The 19,837-nt window shown below is 36.0% G+C and overlaps 1 protein-coding gene across 1 annotated transcript in view; it reads right to left on the reverse strand.

The window, feature by feature from the left end:
* Positions 1-642: 642 nt before the first annotated feature.
* MCM8_1 (DNA replication licensing factor mcm8) overlaps positions 643-19,837 on the reverse strand; it is a 29,399-nt gene continuing 10,204 nt past the window's right edge. Inside the window, exons 7-14 of the mRNA XM_051208247.1 lie at positions 18,825-19,278; positions 16,337-16,921; positions 15,045-15,226; positions 11,137-11,357; positions 9,886-10,209; positions 7,133-7,298; positions 2,817-2,999; positions 643-1,616 (exon numbers count right to left, since the gene is read on the reverse strand). Coding sequence (XP_051067110.1) covers positions 1,452-1,616; positions 2,817-2,999; positions 7,133-7,298; positions 9,886-10,209; positions 11,137-11,357; positions 15,045-15,226; positions 16,337-16,921; positions 18,825-19,278 — 2,280 coding nt within the window. The 3' untranslated portion in view covers positions 643-1,451. The remainder of the gene's footprint in view (positions 1,617-2,816; positions 3,000-7,132; positions 7,299-9,885; positions 10,210-11,136; positions 11,358-15,044; positions 15,227-16,336; positions 16,922-18,824; positions 19,279-19,837) is intronic.

Raw genomic sequence — 19,837 nt, forward strand, 5'->3', positions numbered from 1 at the left:
GTGGGTTTTGGAGCTGAATATTTTGTAAATAGTAACCCCTTAATGTTCAGATAGAAACTGCTCTTACTTCTGAATGATAGACGTGGTTTACACGTCAATATTCATGTTCTGAGCTCAAATTAGTCGAAAACTGTGGACATTTTATAACGCGAAAAGAGTTTTATGATTTTTTTTTGCTTTCAATATGAACATTTCTCTGGATTTATTCACCTGTGTTTCATATAATAGTTAGTGAAACGAAAAAAATTTTCCTACTGGTCTTTAACATGGGTTACAAGACGTTGAATTAAATGGGTCGGAAAAACCAATGTCGTTTGCTCCAAACTTCAATACAACTGATTTCCACTTACCCTTGTAGAACCACACTGGAACATGTTTCCGTAGCCGAGTTGAAAGAAAGCACCAGCTAACGGCCATTGTACCTTGCTCCACAAGAGCAGGTGAACTGGTAGAGACATATGCAGGCGATTAGACGGGGAAGCTTATCTTTTATGGATACAGAAAACAAGTTCCTACTGGTGAACGATATTCGCAGTTTTGCTGCATAGAATCTTCTTTTCATCGCTGTCGTTAAACGATTTTTGATTACATCACATGCTCGACCACCTTTAAATTCCAAAATTATATAGAGGTTTTTCTTTGGAACGGAAAAACCGGATTCCTTGTCACAACTACTTCTTTTCATATTTTTATCCACGAAGCGGTCTGGATAGTTGGTTCACATCAGTTTTCCTGATGAATGCGAGTTCTTCGTCAATGCACTCCGTACTACATATACGGTAATATGAATAGTGAATAAGATTTCTTTTTCTGCTAAAATGAACCCAGCTATAGAAGTCGGTCAGCTAACCATTCCATGTTTGTTTTCTAAATATGGATCTTTTTAAGGAATCGTTACTCCTTCTCATCAGACGCAAATCGAAAAAAATAGATTGACTGGCCTCGCTCACTTTCTAACGTGAGGTCTACGGAAGAGTGGCATGTGTTGAAGGAGTGTAAGATATCTTCTAATTCAATATTATCGTCAAAAATGACAAATGTGTCGTCCATGTATCTTAAGTATAGATGAAATCGATTATTCATCGAACTAGGTTGGTCGTTTCCCAGTTTTACCATAAAGATGTCGGCTAAAATTGCACCAATTTGAAAGAAATTTTGTTACGTTGTACTTTTAATGTCCAGTTTAGTTTCAACAATGAAATATATAGACAAAGAGATGAGATCACCATGGGTTCCCCGTTGGGTCCAATTTTAGAAGACTGCTTTATGGCAAAACTGGGGAACGAGTGTGTTTTTATTATGATAGAAGAAACAAACAAAAAACAGTGTTTCTGTCAAGTAAAAAAATAGGGAATATAAATAACGATCGTACTAAAAAGATCAAGAAATCAACTCAGGTCAACACTGTAAGAAAAGTAAACAAGGAGATTATAACACAGAAAATATGAGTTTTAAACAAGTTTATATAGATTAGTGCCACGTTTAAGTATTGCACCGGATTCGTTTAATCGATCTAATAAAGTCATAATACAATTTGAAGCAATATGAATATCATTAGCAATAGTATTAATTTCTGGCATTGTAAATAATCGACTGTTTGTACGTTTTGAAGTTATCTAAATATAAATAAATAAGTGAATAGGATAGCTGCGTATTAAGATAGAAGAAAAAAATCATATGCCTTTCATATGTTGTCATCTATGAAGGGTTGTAAAACAATGAAGAATCGATGAAAATCAATATATGTCGCATACCTAATTTGAGAATCAATATACATTTTCGGTAAACAAAGAGTAGAGTCTAAGGTTTTTAAGTCTTGAGATAAGTATGCAATCATTAGTTTAATGTCTCATTGTATTAACTTAGTCTTTATACAATCCCTTCAAGTACAGTGATATGTCCGACAGTAAAGAGAGTCCGTTTTCCTCCTTGAAATATTTTCAAACTGCTATGTGTTTATAATCTCTTCCAAGAAAGTCCTACTTAGTCCTCAAAAACGAAACAGAATCATCCGAAGTTATTCATTTTCTTGTCAACTAGACCTGTGGATCAAAGGCTTGGGGAATGGCCTCCTAAGAAAACCGCCTGCATTGATTTGAGTGTTCGGGCAGTTCCTCAGCCTATATGTAAATTTCTGTATAGCGCTACTATTTTTAGTGTCCAGTCGTAACTGACTTGAAGTGAACAAAATTAAATCAATTTAAACTTTCTGAAGAGACTGAGAAAGATCATCGCATAGAGATTTCTATCAGCTATCATAAAAAGGAAGTGATACTTTATAACAATAACAAACTGACTAGGCACTTATTGGTCTGCCTGTTTTTGAAGCCTAAGGTTATTAGAGAGTTTGGTTGTCCGAACGGAGGTAGGTGAAGCAGGATTCGATTTAGTGACAGAAGTTCGAAAACATTTAACCACTGAGCCATCGCTTAACTTATAACGATAACTTTTAAGGTCTAGCACAAAACACCGCCAAGAAAATCAATCAGGTTCAATAGATAGAAATATTAGGGAATTTTTTTATTATCACATAATGATTGAATTTAATAATTTAGGAAAAGAATATCAAGGATTTCGCTGTTTCAAAATTCAAACTAGATTGGTAGGTTCATACTACAAGTCGGAGGTCCACGAGATAATTGTGATACATGTTTGAAGCTGTTGGTGGTTCGAAACTAGTCACAGTGGTACAAAATGCATAAACTCATTATATACATTTAGATCCTAAGTTTTAGTATCATTCAACACTCTGAATTATAATCCACATGGGAATAAAAAGATCAAAATTACACTGAAATTAACAAAAAAAGACATACCTCAAGTGCAGCTAACAGACGTTTAGCAGCGCCTGGTCCAGTTGATGACGAATTAATTCGTTTTGATAATGTTGTATTGAGTAGATTATTCATTTCACTAAGACTTACATTAGCTGGTGTACCAGTGATAAAACCACTACCTAAACCGGTCGATTGCATTAATTGACAGACATCTAATGCATCCTACATACACGATAAAAATATTCAAAAATTTCAGTTAATCTATTCATCAACAATGAAAGTGAATAATATAAACCATCGTCTGAGATTCCCATATTTATTTTATTTATTTATTTCAACACATAGATGTTGGTACAAAGAGGCACCAAATATATATGCGCCACACAAATCTCATTCGATATGTGTGAGGGCTGTGATACTGCTCGGGTGCCCAAACCGAAGCAGGTGGTTCTCTTAGGGGGCCACTCCCCGAGCCTTCGACCTGGAGGTCTGATCCACAAGGCAGTGGAGCATCGTAAGGAGATGCAGTTTCATGGAAGCCGGTGACGAACAATTGGTTCATACACCATTTGTTCCCTCAGGATACTGGAGCCCATGTACACCATTGATTTGGAATCCGGTTAAAGCTCCGGACATTCGCTTTTCGTTCTCTCATTTTCGTAAACAACATCCCCGCCACGAGAAGGCAGTGAGTAGGACTCCCCTGGCAGAGGCTATATACGCGTGGACTTGTGGGAGCATTTCGAGAGGGAGAGCGGACTCTTCCCACTCTCGGCCGTACCAGGGCATTTGGGGGCCTGAGGATTCCCATACTACAACCAAACAATTATTCAGTGCTCTCTGGTTTTCACAGGTGTCTCGAATGAGAATTATCTGTAATATCATACATAAACTACGGAACTTAACAGTTGAGGATATAAACTGCTCGTAAGTAGTCTCGATAGATTAGTGAAACGTTTCATTGTAATCTGCTAAAAACACTAAATTATTTTGTCGGTAAAGGGTTGTAGAGATTGTTGAATTTCACTGGACTATGTCGAATGTGAAGCAGTTATCCACTTGTTATGTCCCGATAAGAATAATGAATGGTAACTTTTGGGATCCATTTATGGACCAGTACTATGCGTATATTTTTATCGTATAATTGTTAAATAACTAAACTATTCATATTCATGTTCCTCTTATTATGAGCCTTATTTTGACCTATGAGCTATTATTATACGATTTACCATTCTTGAATTATGCCCTGTCTATTAATTACTACCTACCACATTCACAGCCACATTTGGTTAAATCTTGTACAAATGTTATTTTTCCATTTTATGGTACGGTGTGGTCTGTCTGGTTGGTATATAAACCCAGTATGCTTGAAATAAATGATTCGTATTGCAGAGGCTGAGATTGGTGTTCTGGACTCAACTGGCTGAGCTAGACAGGAAGCAGGACCGATAAGTACTCTAGACTGCTCATATGGGTTTTACGCGTCATTGGTCCGATCGATAATTCACTGCTCTCTAATTGGAGGTATCGTTACGTTATACATTAACAGGGCACACAGGCCACAAGTTATAACACCACTGCAGGTAATGAATGAAGGTTTGTGCAAGATTTTGGAATGATTGAGGTAAGACATTAATACCGTTGGATACCGACTCAGAGGTCGAAATGTTAAGCGTTCTGGATTCGAGTCCCACTTGCGGAATCATGGGCGCACAATACTGAGAAGTCCCGTAATAGGATTTAAAAAGGCGGGACAGTGCTTCCAGGTTTTCAATGGTGACTGTAAAATGTGATCGATAGACGAACTCACCGATAATAAAGGAAAACGCCCACCACCACATTAACTCCCTTTGACCTAGTGCTACTGTATCTCTTTATTAACCAACCACAGTTTGATGTTCATTGTAAAACAATATTTGCATGTTGACTCATTTTTCCTATTCTCTGGCTATTGTTCGGTATGTTATTGTCTGTTTTTTTCCCTGTGTTAATAGACCGTACTGTTTGTTTGTATACTAACGATGTTAATTTATGTTTTAGAAACAGATAAAGTTTATCTAGCCAAATAGCTTGCTTGTTCTGACTTTGGCCAAACCAAGACTCTGTATTCGATGGTCTAGAGAATAGCTCAGAATTAAACCTGTAGGAAATTGCTCCCTACAGTGACTTAATATCGATTGGTTCATGATTTCAATGAAATTTGATTCTATGGTATTATTATTATTTAAATGAAAAAACTACACAACTAAAAAGCCATTAAAGAAATTGAAATATGATATTAGGAGTTATCATGTGAATTAAAAGACAATTCAAACAGTGTTTAGTGCAACATATTTGAAACCTTACTCCACAAACTTCTAGTTCCAATTATCAAATTATCTTAATCTCATGCCTGTATTGTTGTTAATCGCTGTTGCCTGCTTTCATTATTAAATGTAAATACATCTTATGTGCTTACTGAGTTGATAGCTCACTTCGTATCTTGTCTTTGTCTCTTTTTCAAATATCCTTACACAATGCTCTAGATACAACACGACTTTAAGGTCAACGCGAATAGCTACACATTTACATCTCATCAAAGTGTTTAGTCTTAAAGAAATTTCCGTAATCTAACCTAGTTCCACACTATAATTAATAAAAGGTTATCACACTATATTAGATTCAACCAAAAAGGAACTAAAATATACACTTAGCAATTAACCAATCGACAAAGGAATAACAAAGTTAAATTCACTTGGTGTTGTTTACTTGTATAATCCTATTGATGTTTAGGACTGTAATTGATCAGTCTCTTATTGGCATAAGTGCATACTGTGCGTATTGCCTCGATATTGACCTAATTCACAAGCATTCTAAGCAAAGATGGATGGTGGCTAGCAGTGAAACCCAGGAGGCGTGTTTCATCCCATTTGGGACTCTTCACCATCCATCTTTGCTTAGAATAACAAAGTTATTAGGACCAAATACATAACTAAATAGCTGCAAACACAAGTGAAATTCAGTAGTCAAATAAAATCAAAGGACAAGCAAATATCTTCTTCTGTAGTGAACGATAACACAGGTGTGGTAGACCAGTTTATTGTTTAATGAAAAATTACGTTGTGTTTTCATAAAATATGAAAATCATACACTAAATACTTCATTTACACATCTTCCATTAATTGTCTCTCTCCTTCCATTCCTGTTGTTATTACAATTACTGTCTGTTCATATTTTTGTTTTATTCACTTCGACCTACTCAATCGTCTACTGCCAGGAATTCCATTTCTGATTGGTGTTACATACTACTTATGTCTATCCATATAAGTAATATACATCACAATTCCAATGTAAAATATTTGATTGAGATAAGTCATCAGACTGACATTATATCACTCTTTGGAGTGTTACATAGAAATGTTTCAAAATTTATATACTAAGGTTTATTGAAACCGTGGATATACGAAAACTGAAATCTCATCCTTTATGTGTTCAAAAACAGTTTGTTTCTTGCAATTACCCTACTCTGGAAACACTGATTTACTATCCAGTGTGGTTTTCAAAGTGCTTACTGTATTATTTCTATTATTATTGTTATTATCATATTTTCCTTCTCTTGCCTTCTAATTTGTCTAGTTGGTCTTTGATTTCATTTACATATATATATATTTCTTTGGACACATAAATATTGGTTCAAAGGGGCACCGAATACATATGCGCCACATAACGCACTTGATTTGTGTGTGAGTTTCCAGACCGAGGCAAGTGGTTTTCTTAGGACGTATACATCCTGAGCCTTCGAACTAAAGGTCTAATCCACAAGGCAGTGGAGCAACATAAGGAGACGCATTCTCATGATAGTCGTTGACCAACAATAGGTTCATATGCCATTTGTCCCCTCAGGATTCTGGAGCCCATGTGTACCATCGGTTTGGAATCAGGGTTTTCCAAACCCCCAGATGGAATATCTGTGTCCACCAACCCCGTTAAGGCGCCGGACGTTCGCCTTTCGTCCTCTTCATATCGTAGACAAAACCCCCACCGTGAAAAGGCAGTGAGTGGGACTTTGTTGTCAGTGGCTGTATACGCGTGGCCATGTAAAAGCATATCGAGAAGGAGAGCTAATTCTCCCCACTCTCGGCCGTACCAGGGCATTTTTATATATAATTTCTTAAAAAGAATATGTGTGATAAGATTGTTCGAAATTTGTTGTGTAAACATACAACACAATTCTGGAAAACTTCATTTTCACATTGAATTATCCAAGTTTATCAAAGGGAGTAATTATGTTAAAGTAATGATATTTGAATATCTACAATTGAGCCACATGTATTAGCGATGGAGAAAATATTAATAAAACCTTATGATTTGATTACCTGTTTAGTTGCTTCTTCTCGTAGTTCAGCTCTAGCTCTTGCCTGTGTTAAACGAATTAATGATTCGAGTTGTCGTAAAGTTACAGGAAATGTATCACGACTGTGACGATGTTTACGAAGTTCTAAATAAAAATCACGTAGAGTTATGGCTGCTTCATTTGAAAGGCTAGAAATCAAAAAGGAAAATGAATATAAGTGACTGGATGAAATTGCCAGGAGGAGTGAGTGATTAAACCTTTAAGGGCATTGAGAGTTATCATCAATATTATTGTTAAAAAGAGATTGAATTATCCAGTTGATATTCAGCACTGAATTCCTGATTATTCCTTGTTGGCATATGTGTAACCTGTGCGGATCGCCTGATATATCAGTTTACTCATTAATTTTTTTGAATAGATAAATTGTGGCTATGAAAGGGGCCTGGAACGTGTATTTCGATCTGTTTGTGATTCATCAGTTGGATATATCTACATTTTTATTTATTTATTTGTGGCGAGGTTGTTGCTTACAAAATTGAGACGACGAAAAACGAATGTTCAGAGCTTTAACCGGGTTGGTCGACACTGATATTCTACCTAGGGGAGACAGCCGTAATCAACGGTTATAGAATAGAGTTAGTTTATCTCAGACTCATCCTTCATTTATCTTAGTAATAACAATTTGGAGGATCCACCTAGGGAATTTGGAAAACCCTGATTCCAAACCAATGGTGCACATGGGCTCCAGGATCCTGAAGGAACAAATGGCATATGAACCAATCGTTGGTCACTGACTGTCATGGGACTGCATCTCCTTACGTTGCTTGACTGCCTTGTGGATCAAACCTTTATATCGAAGGCTCCGGGTGTGGTCCCATAAGGAAACCACCTGCTTCGGTCTGTGTACCCGGTCAACATTGCAGCCCACACAAATCAAGTGACCTGTGTGTGGCACATTTGTATTCGGTGCTTCCTTGTACCAATATTTGTGTTCAAATAAATAAATCAGTCCAATGACTCAAAAATTGAAGAATAATTTATTATTCTGAACATAATGAGTGAAATGATATTGAAGGCAATGTTCATTACAAATTAGTATATCATGAGAAAAATTTTGGACCGTTTGAAAATCATTGGGAATCCTTATATATTTCACCGAGAGAGGCTCTGAGTTCAGCGGTTTGAAAATATCTTAGCCACTAGAAGACCTGTAGTTTCTCAGCTAGACTCTGCGGTTATCGATTTTTACTGCTAAGGATTTTCAGACTAAGAGTGACTGAGTTGTCCAGTGTCAATTGGTTTTCAATAGTTTCTCAGTTGATGATAGATTGGTGACAAAAATACACCAACAAACTGAACAAATCTCTTTACACATCTCCGATGAAGTTATGGGAACAATAGATAGAAAGTTTAAAGAAACCCACATTCCCTAGAGACTATCCTAAAGCAAGACTAGTTAACTTGTATAAAACAATATATTAATTAACGAAATGCCAAACTGACAGTTACCCTTTCTTTCACATTACAACTGGAAACCGTAAATTGAATGATATAAATAAAAGTACCAAAAATGATAGACAAGGATTTATTTGACCCTTCAAATAACATTAACATAATTATACATGAATACAAAACTTTATACATGATTTATTTACAGTTAGATATGTATCAGAAGGGGTTTTATGGATATTGTATTAATTTCAATGTTTGAGATCATGAGTCAATTGAAGTTAGACCACCGTGGAAAACCTGGAAGCACTAGACAGCCGTTTCGTCCTATTGTGGGACTCCTTAGCAGTGCACACCCACTATCCTACCTCGTTTCAGATTCGAACCCAGGACCTATCAGTCTCGCGCGCGAGTGCTTAACCACTAGACCACTGAGATATGTATAAATTGAACTAAGTAGTATTTAACATTATTGAATCATATAACTTACTAATGTGAGCATATACAATGAAGTATCTATGACTAACAGATATAACTAATTGATGAAGTTGCATAACAACCTTTTAAGATGTGATTACATGCTACAAACGATTAGGAAAGAAACCAGTTTCATGTGTTTTTCACACTTGAATTGATTCAGTCATCGTTTACCATATTATGATCTTTCTTTGTTTTGATAATATAACTCTGATTTGATTACATCATCATTACATTATTTTTTTATTTACTAACCTAAACTCATATTCTTCTTCATTATTAGTAACTTATACTTATTGGTTCATTACGTAACCATATGATTACAATTGTATTGACTACAACATAGTTACCCGATATTTCAGGACTAATTCGGTTACATATGATATTTATCCACTGATACATACTACAGTAAGATACATGCCGTACAAAAGAAAACTAAACATCGAAAATAAACGTACATTTTAGGATAAAAGGTTGTGAGTAATAGTGAATTTTTAGTCTTAAACCATAAAATGACATTATTGAAATAACCATGACTGAACGACTGGTTCGTTTTGATCTTTAGACTATTGAGTTTGCATCTAATTGCTTAGATTTTTAGCTTCAGTTAATTTACTATATGGCGCGAACAACTAGCATTGGTATTGGTCTACAGGTTTAGAGTTTGATCCCAATTGAGGCTATGGATTTACACGGCTGATGAGTTGTATACTAAGAAACAGTTATACAATGTTTCCTGGTTTTCAATGGTTACCTAAGTAAGGTAAATCTATACTGTAAAACTATAGAAAAGTATATAAACCATAAAACGTATATTTCTGAAATGGAATTCTAAAAAAATCCACATACCATGGCATTACATATTTTCTAGAGTACATAATATATTTACGCAATAATACTGGAGGTATATAATCAATTCTCTCACCAACAAGCAATTCTAATCGTTGACTTAATGGAATACTAGAATCAAACTCTTGTACAATGGTACCGCCTCCAGCACCAGTATTACAATTATGACTAATATTCATATGACGATCACGTTGATTTGTTGTTTGAGAACACATAAAACTAGACGGTTTCCAATTCCCAGTATGAACAGCTGTAACATGCTCTGATAGAAGACGATCAGCCACTTCATCTGGATGATCCAATAATACAAATATTAAATCAAACCTTATTGTTTTTTAAGAAGAAAATATAAGGAAACAGAAATACATAAGATAATACAGCACAACAGTAGTAGTAACGCTGAGAAACGATGAATGAATATGGAATTTCTATTTAACAGTATCTAACTGCTTATCTGTTGTCAAATCTTTAGAGTTACCGTTAAAATAACTTCACAGGTAAATTTACAGCATGAAAAGTAATTAAGTGTCGAAAATACGGAAAAAGTCATTTGTTATCATTGTAAACTGATCGACAAGTAACCCATTGTCATACTGTTCTCTAAACAAAAATGACAGGTTTTTTTAGTATATATTCATTCATATGTTGATAATAGGACATCATGAATCAATGAAAGTTGTAAATGTGAACCGTTGGATTCCAATACATTGGTGATCAATGAGTAAAGCGCTAACTGTAAAGACTGTAGATGTTGAGCTCGATCTTTGATGAGGTATAGATACATGCTACTGAGGTGTTTAATACTAGGATAAACTGTTCAAGCCTTGAATCTGAGATTTAGTAGCTGGAAGTTGAACTCCCTGACCAGCGAGTCACTTTCGGTCCCTATCCTGGATAAATGAGGAGAGTTAAGTGTGGGATCAGTAACCCTATCTCGTAAAATAGAACCATGCTGAATAAACACTAATCAGAATAAACTAATTAATTCATTCAAACATAACCTCAATATCCTAGAAACTCCTAAAAACACGCCAAAATTTGTAATTATCCAGTTAGAACAAACATATAATCCATCATTTTTCTGACACTTTCTAAAACGGTTCTACTGAATACCCACTGGATGAAGTCTTCAAGCGTTTTTCTCAGCTTCTCAAAACTTTTCCGATGAATCTTCAGGAGTTTTTAACACATACCATGTTAATAACCACATAAAAAAGGCTTTATCATGTCATTATTTTTTTTAAAAATTACCTGGATAATAAAGCTGGTGGTATACGTAGATTTTCATCTAACCGTCGTGTTATATCATAATGACCATTTATAGGGTTAGCTGCAGCTAGAACAGCTGCACGAGCTGGTAAATTTGCTACTAGACCACCACGTGCAACACTAACTGATTGTTGTTCCATAGCTTCAAGAAGTACAGCTGGATCACATGTTAACTTATCAAATTCATCAATACAACAACAACCCTTAATGTGTATTATTAGACATTTAAAAGGAGGAAAAAAGAAGTATTCATAAATCACTAACACACAAATATATACAAGCACATACAATAAATATAAATTGAAGACTGTAGGAATCATGTATTCCCAATCATGGATAGAAACAGTTTAAAGTGAATATAAAAAAAGGTGCATTCGGTCGACAGAATTCGGTACTCCATTATTAACTAACTCTAATATGATTAAATTATTAATGTTGTATAGATAAAATATGAATTTTACTTGACTTTGTACATGTTCTATCGACTTACTTACTTACGCCTGTGACTCCTCGTGAAGGAACATAGGCCGCTCATCAGCATTCGCCATCCAACCCTATCCGGGGCAATTCTTTCTAGCTCCTTCCAGTTGTTATTCATCCTTTCCATATCTGCTTTTATTTCCCGACGTAATGTGTTCTTTGGTCTTCCTCTTTTCCCGCCTTCCTTCAGGATTCCAAGTTAGGGCTTGCCTCGTGATGCAGTTTGACCATTTGCGTAGTGTATGTCCTATCCATTTCCATCGTATTTTTCTAATTTCCTCTTCCGCTGGAAACTGGTTTGTTCTCTCCCACAAAAGGCTGTTGTTGATGGTATCCAGCCAATGGATGTTGAGTATCTTGCGTAGACAGCTATTTATAAATACTTGTACCTTCTTGATGATGGTTGTTGTAATTCTCCAAGTTTCAGCTCCGTACAGTAGAACTGCCTTGACATTCATATTGAAGATTCGGACTTTGATATTGGTTGAATGTTGTTTTGAGTTCCATATGTTCTTCAACTGTAGGAATGCTGTCCTTGCTTTGCCAATCCTCGCCTTTACGTCTGCATCTGAACCTCCTTGTTCATCGATGATGCTTCCCAGGTATGTGAAGGATTCTACATCTTCCATAGTTTCGCCATCAAGAGTGATTGGATTGCTGTTCTATCGACAAATCATGTTAATAACGACGTGAATAGAAAAAAAAGTTGAATACGAGTGTTTCGAATGTCTGTATTTTATACATTCACTTCAATAAATAGAGGAAGAGATGAGAATTGGAGAAGACAGATGTAACTGCTTCAAATATTACTCATTACAAGGAGACGGGTATTAGATAAAATGACAAGTGTATAGGTATATATGAAACATATAAGTTTACCAGGACATGAATATGAGAGTTATGTATGCTGAAGATTACAATTTCCTACGAATAGAATCAAGTTGTAAGGACGATGAAAACAGGAGTTAATAGTTAAATGCTGTCTGAGTTATCAAAGTCTTCTACAATTATAGCAGAACAATATCAAAGTGAACTTACTTACACCTGTCACCCGTCGTGGAGGAGCATAAGCCACTCACCAGCAACCTCCATCCTCCACCTAGTTTGTTCTCTCCCACAGTAGGTTGTTGCTGATGGTATATATATATATATATATATATATATATATATATATATATATATATATATATATATATATATATATATATATATATATATATATATATATATATATTATATATATACCTATATTATTTGTTGCTCTGGTTGTAAGAAAGGGCATCGACCGTGTGACTTCCGAAACTCGGCTTCCATCATGAGGTGTCATAATTCTTCAACTCCCAGGGCAGAGTTTAAATAGCTTATTATGGTTAGTGATCTTTAGCATTGTTATTTTATACGAGATGGGGTTGCTGAACGCATGCTCTGGCTTGGGACCGGCAGCAACCCTAAAAGAGCTACAGGCGGAGATCAAGATGAACACCTCTCAATAATCAACTACCGATATTATGCAATACAATTATCAACAGGATGATATGACTCTGACTTCTGAAAAACTTATAAATAAGCTAAACCATCCTAAGAAAGGTTTCCCTCAAATTAGCAGCAACTCTATAAATAATGTATGTAAATACGTCAACTTTGAAAGATTTCGATTCACCTTATACACATTTGACCATAGCTAATAGCATCCAAGATACGGCAATTAGATTTATCTACTGTGATGATCTATTTGAACTATATTTGCTAGTATGGTTGTTTCTCGAAATTCTACCATTTCAATCAGATTGATTGGAGACTGGCAAGATCAAAAGTAGTTAATTTAGGTAAGGTCTAGATAGTAGAGAACTAATAAATCGAAAAGAAACTAAAAAAATAGACATATGTGACCGATCTTGAGTGTCTATTCTTTGAGAACTCAGGTTGGCAGAAGTACTGCTACTATTTCTCACTTTCTTTCTTAAACCCTTCAAGAAGAAATATTCTTACACTTTGAGTAGGCAACTATGAAGTAAAAACCGTTCCAAACAATCCTAAAAATCTATCGCCAATATTATTTCCTCAATTCTGGCACGATGTTCTTTTGCACATGTTACTCATCAATGACCTATCAATGTATTTATTGATAATCGTGTATTGATTATTTCAAATATTTATTTGAAAACATAAATATTGGTATAAAGGGGCACCAAATACATATGCGTCACACAAGTCACGTGATTTTCATGTGGGCTGTAATACTGCTCAGAGCGAAGCAGGTGGCTTTCTTAGGGGACCACATCCGGAGCCTTCGATATAAAGGTTTGATCCACAAGGCAGTCAAGCAACGTAGGGAGATGCAGTCCCATGATAGTCAGTGACCAATGATTGGTTCATATGCCATTTGTTCCTTTAGGATCCTGGAGCCCATGTGCACCATTGGTTTAGAATCAGGGTTTTCCAAATTCCCTAGGTGGATCCTCCAAATTGTTATTACTAAGATAAATGAAGGATGAGTCTGAGATAAACTAACTCTATTCTATAACCGTTGATTACGGCTGTCTGCCCTATGTGGAATATCCGTGTCCACCAACCCCGTTAAGGCGCCGGACGTTCGCCATTCGTCCTCTAAATTTCGTAGACAACACCCCCACCGCGAAAAGGCAGTGAGTGGGACTTCGTTGTCAGTGGCTGTATACGCGTGGCCATGTGAGAGCATATCGAGAGGGAGAGCTAACTCTCCCCACTCAGCCGTACCAGCGGATTCGGGGCTGTTTCAAATATTACAAAAGGTCGACAATGAAACTGAACAATTCTGTAAATAGTAAAAAGCATGGTCCTGGGATACATAGCAGAAACAGTAAACTAAAAGCAAGAACAGTTAATCAAAGACAACGTAGAACCTGACACACGTTTACACTGGTTCGAGTTGTCATACTCCATTAACACAGCGAGATGACTGTCACGGGAAACTTCAGAGTAGTAGAGGTATGAGTGATGATGCAAATGATGATGCACCAAAGGAAATATAGGTTACTGGGATAGGAAAAACGTTATGAAGTATTTAGGAATTAAGAACTTAGGGGAAGCAAATGATGGACGCAGCTTCGTCATTACAAACGATTTTGAGCCATGTCACCCAGTCTCCATCCATTGGTTACGGTAATCACGCGGACCCTAATCAATGAGTCTGTCAGGTGACAATAAAGGTCAGTGAGGAAACATAGTTTTTAAAATGTTGTCGTGAACTTCTTTACATATCGGAACTATCATTCATTGTTTTTGAAAAGAATCAGATGATTTGTAAACTCTATAGTATGATGATATCTCAACTGAAGTTAATCCATGACAAAAGTCATCTGTAGAATATATCTCCCAGAATTAACTCATTGGCACATCGTAGCAAGCAACAAATTTACCATTAAACATACCTGATCGGCTAAAACTAATGCACCAGCTTCTAGACCGAATCCCCCACCGCTATTGTTACCTTCACGAATTGTGCTGACAGTCAAACCAGCAGCTGTCGCTGTATTTCCACATACATATAAAACTCTTGGAGCTAAACTTGCAGCAGCCCGAAGTAGTTGACTTTTACCTAATCCAGGATCACCTAATGTGTAAGTTGAAAATAAATACATAAATTAGGGGTAACTCAGAATGATTTCCCATGAGAAATAAAATGCAAAACTTATAACAATCACTACAAGTGGAGGTTCTAGAATATTCTGTGATGTACGATAGGAGGAATGGACTAAAGTTAACATTAGAATACATACTTGCTCTAACTATGGTGAAATATGAAGGCTGTGACAACTCAATCTGGTGTACATTATTGTATCAGATTGTATAATATCTATGACTGTGATATGGGGAACAAGAATTTGAGTTGATAACCAACTTTTGATTTGATTAGCCGGTGAATGAATTATGAAAACTGAATACTGCAACCATAATTATTAATTTATATCACAGACTGACCAGTTAAACAACCACTGGATATCAAGAGGTGTTAGACAGCTGCCTCTTTCTAATATGAGACTCCTCAGTAGTACAGATCTATGACCCCATCATCAGAGATCAAACCTAAGAGTTTTAGTCCACATAACAAGCAATAAGCCTTCAGACCAGTAAGTTGACATCAAGTGGTTCAAATTTCTGACCTTAGTAAGCTTGTTATGTTTTGCAACGACCATCCACTGGTATTGGCCTGAAAGTCCTTGGTCCGAGTCTTGAGGAGTTAGTGGATTTCCACTGTTGAGGATGAAATGGTTGTTTAGTGATATTTCACAGCTATAAAGGAAGACCTAAAGGACTGCTGTGCAATATATTCACCCTTTGGTTAGAAAAAAGACATTACGCTTACCGCATAGATGACGTATGCTGATGAAAGGCAGGATAAGATATTGAATCCGCTTGGATATTTTATCATCCATCAAATAACTCAGGTAGATAATAGTTTCAAGACAAAGTGGTCAATGAACCCAACTAGCTCATTCCCTATGGTCAGATCAGGTGTTAATATAGATTAATCCTGAAGCCCTTGATAGTAGCATTTGTTTTACAATACAATTTCTAAGATATGTATATCACAGGTTACGATGTGAAAACAATAAATCATTTACTTGATCAAAGATATTAAAACTTATTTTCATATAAATTTCCATGAAAGAAAGTACAAAAAAAGCATTGACGTAAATGAAATGAAAATAACATCACCTACCGACAATGAGTACATGTGAAGCAGAACGACGAACTAAGCTTGATTCATAATTTAATTCTGTATAGTTTGATAATCGGATATCATTATCAGATTGATTTATACAACTATTCTCTTCATTTTCATCAGTTAATGATAAATTATCAGATTGACTATCGTCAATGGAATTGTTGGTCACGTCCTCTTCTTCATCTTCATCACCATCGAACGTGGTATTTTTATCATTTTGAAAAAACCCTAACCGATAAGATGTAGAATCATCAATATGATCAATAATTTCATGTGAATCTCTCCTTTTTCTTCTTGTGACTTGTCGATGAGCATTGTTATTTTCACAATTCAGATCATTATTTTCGACCAAAACATCTCGATCATGTTGTCGTTTATGTTGTTTTAATCGCATACGACGTTTTACACTTTTATCTGTTGTGGATTGTGTTCCACCAAATAAAGCTAATATTAGGCCAGCTTTAATGAGACCACGACCACATATACTAGGACATAATGAACAGACCAGTAAACGGAATAAATTTGGTTGCTCACTTATTTCACGTATTGCATATAAATCTTTCATTGAAAATTCACTATCTAAAACGTAGTAGTAATAACAATAACAATAACAATGTGAGTCGAAATTCATTTATTATTAGTAATGAATAATATACATAAACGGAATTTCTGGTTAGAGCTTTTTTAGCAAAATTATTTTCTAAGGAATGGGATTGCTGACCCCATGCTCAACCCTACTCCTTTACCCAGACTTGGGACCAGCAGTTATCGTAGAAGAGCTACAGGCAGAGTTCACTACTAGGAGTGAAAGTGGTTGGATGCCATCAGCAACAACCTATTGTGGGAGAGAACAAACTAGGTTACATCTGTAGAGGAAATTAGGAAAAGACTTTACAGGTGGATAGGACATACATTGAGAAATTCATCAAACTGCATCATGATGTAAGCGCTTATGTGGAATCCTGAAGGGGGACGGAAGATGGGAAGGCCACAGAACACACTACATCGGGAATCAGAAGCAGACATCAGAAGGATGAATAGCAACTGTAAAAAACTGGAGAAGATTGTCCAGGACAGAATTAGATGGAGGATGCTGGTGAGTGGCTTATGCCCCTCCACGAGGGGTAACAGGCGTAAATAATTAACAGAATACGATTGGTATGCTAGTGATTTTGCTCAGATTAACAACAATAATTCAGTGTTTTAGACGCACAAGTAACTTTTCTGTATGTCCATTCAGCGGTGTCTCCATAGGATTATTCATATTCAGTGACAATACAATCCAAGCAAGCCGAGGTTCGATCAGAGTATGCTTGGGTAACCTAGAAATGCTTGAAGAATGTCGTGTCAAAAGCTTTCATACCACGTGCTACATTAAATGTTGACCATGAGATTGGATTTTTAGTTTAGAATAAATGGATAGATGCATAGAACTCTTATCTGTTGATCCATCACAACGACTTAGATGGGTCTGTGAAAATCAAACAGCTAAGTGGCTTGAGGTGTTATCATACATTTTTTTAGAATACATAATAAGTAACGATTCATTTTAGTTTTTTTTACGAACCAAACCAAGACATGTCATCAGTCCATAAAGACATTGACTTTTGGAGTGGATCATTTAGGTAAGTATAAACTACTCGGAGTCGGGGTGAATATCGTAACCAATGGTTAGACTTTGAATGACATGGCTGGAAACCGTTTGGAATGGCGCAGGCTTATTCATTCATTTTCTTCCCTTAGTTTCCAAGTTTATAAATGCCTTATAGACTCTTTTTTTCAATAATTAAGTGTATTTACCTCAAATCATGTCATGGATGCTCAATCTTTTCTGTTACCACTAATACCTATCAATACCTCGGTTACTCTGGGATTTATTTTGACACTTTCATCTTGCTGTGCTTACAGGTTATGGAAACTTGAACTGGTGCCAGATTATACGATGCGTACGACTGATACCGTAAAATGGACCCTAGTCATTTTCTTAATTGTAATGTACAATTACTGTACACTTGTTGATAAGTCGGAATGAGACGAATTCACGTTTTCTTTAACTCAATGCAACATTTGATGACATTATTTAATTATAAATGTGACATCAGTTTTATTCTCCGTGTAATATTTTAGACAATAAGATATTGAGAGTATTTCAGATCAATTTATTCTGGAAAATAATAAATCTTAAATAGAAACACTCGTTTATCTGACAAAAGAATGAAATTTGAATAATGTTAAGAATTATCTTAAGTTAGAAGATTCTGACTACTATATCCCATTTCAGTAGTCAATAATAAATGCCTGAAAGTGTTGATGCGGAATCATTTATGATGAACAAATTATTAGGATGAAATAGACTGACGAATTGAAAAAAAAGCGTTAATCTATACGAGCAAATAAAATAAATAAACATCATTTGTACAAGTGTTACTTCATTGGGAAAGAAACCTTGAAATGCCCTACTAACGGATAGAAATATACTTACCTAAACTGGATATAACTTTGCTCATATCACCATCACTCTTTATTTGGCTGTCAGGTTGCTCAGATTCATTCGATGATAAAATCAACAAACGTTGATTCTCATCGCCAGTTAACCTGCCAGAGTTACGTCCACTACCCCCGCCACTTAAACAGATCAAACTATTTACATTCATAATTAGACTGTACATTGTTGCACCACGACGACTTGACCAAGATGACGAGTAGGCAGAATTGGAAGATGATGATGCTCCTAAACCATCCGAACTAATGAGACCAATTAAGCCAGTCAAATGTAATACATCACCTGGAATACAGGAATCAATTAAATCCCGTTCTAGTCGACATGCTAAACAACGTGCACTTCGACCAATTGATGTAACACTTGAGCTGGATGCATCACGGTGATTTCCATCAATTTCATGATTATCCGATGATGCTTCTTGAATCGTAATAATCTTGAAGTTAAATAAAATAAACTGTTTGAATACCATTTGTAGATCAATGATAATAGAAGCAAGTTTGTGTAGTTCTTATTTATAAATAATCAATTTTACGACTTGACAGTATGGGGTTGTGGAGATTATTAAGTTTTTGATTGAGATCATGAACCGATTGATGTTAGACCACCACTGAAAACCTGGAAACACTGGACGGCCATTTCATCCTATTTTGGGGCTCCTCGGCAGTGCGTATACACGATCCCGCTTGCGGGATTCGAATATGTGTGTAAAAAATGAGAAGCATTCGAAATAATAATAATAATAATAATAATAGTAATGATAGCAACTGGGAAACTAAACATTGACAATATTATAACTGTGGAGGATTTGTGCGCACTGTCTAGGAGTCCCATACTGGGGCGAAAATGCCGTCCAGTGCTTCAGGGTTTTCAATGTTGGTCAAGCTAAAGTTAGTTCGCAATTTCAACCGGGAAAATTGACATTTATTGGGACGGCTCCGAGAAGCACGACGAGGTTTACAGAGGCGCTAGAGGAGCCGAAAAGATTTCATCTA

Source organism: Schistosoma haematobium, chromosome 4, assembly GCF_000699445.3.
Source record: "Schistosoma haematobium chromosome 4, whole genome shotgun sequence".
Classification (NCBI taxonomy): domain Eukaryota; kingdom Metazoa; phylum Platyhelminthes; class Trematoda; order Strigeidida; family Schistosomatidae; genus Schistosoma; species Schistosoma haematobium.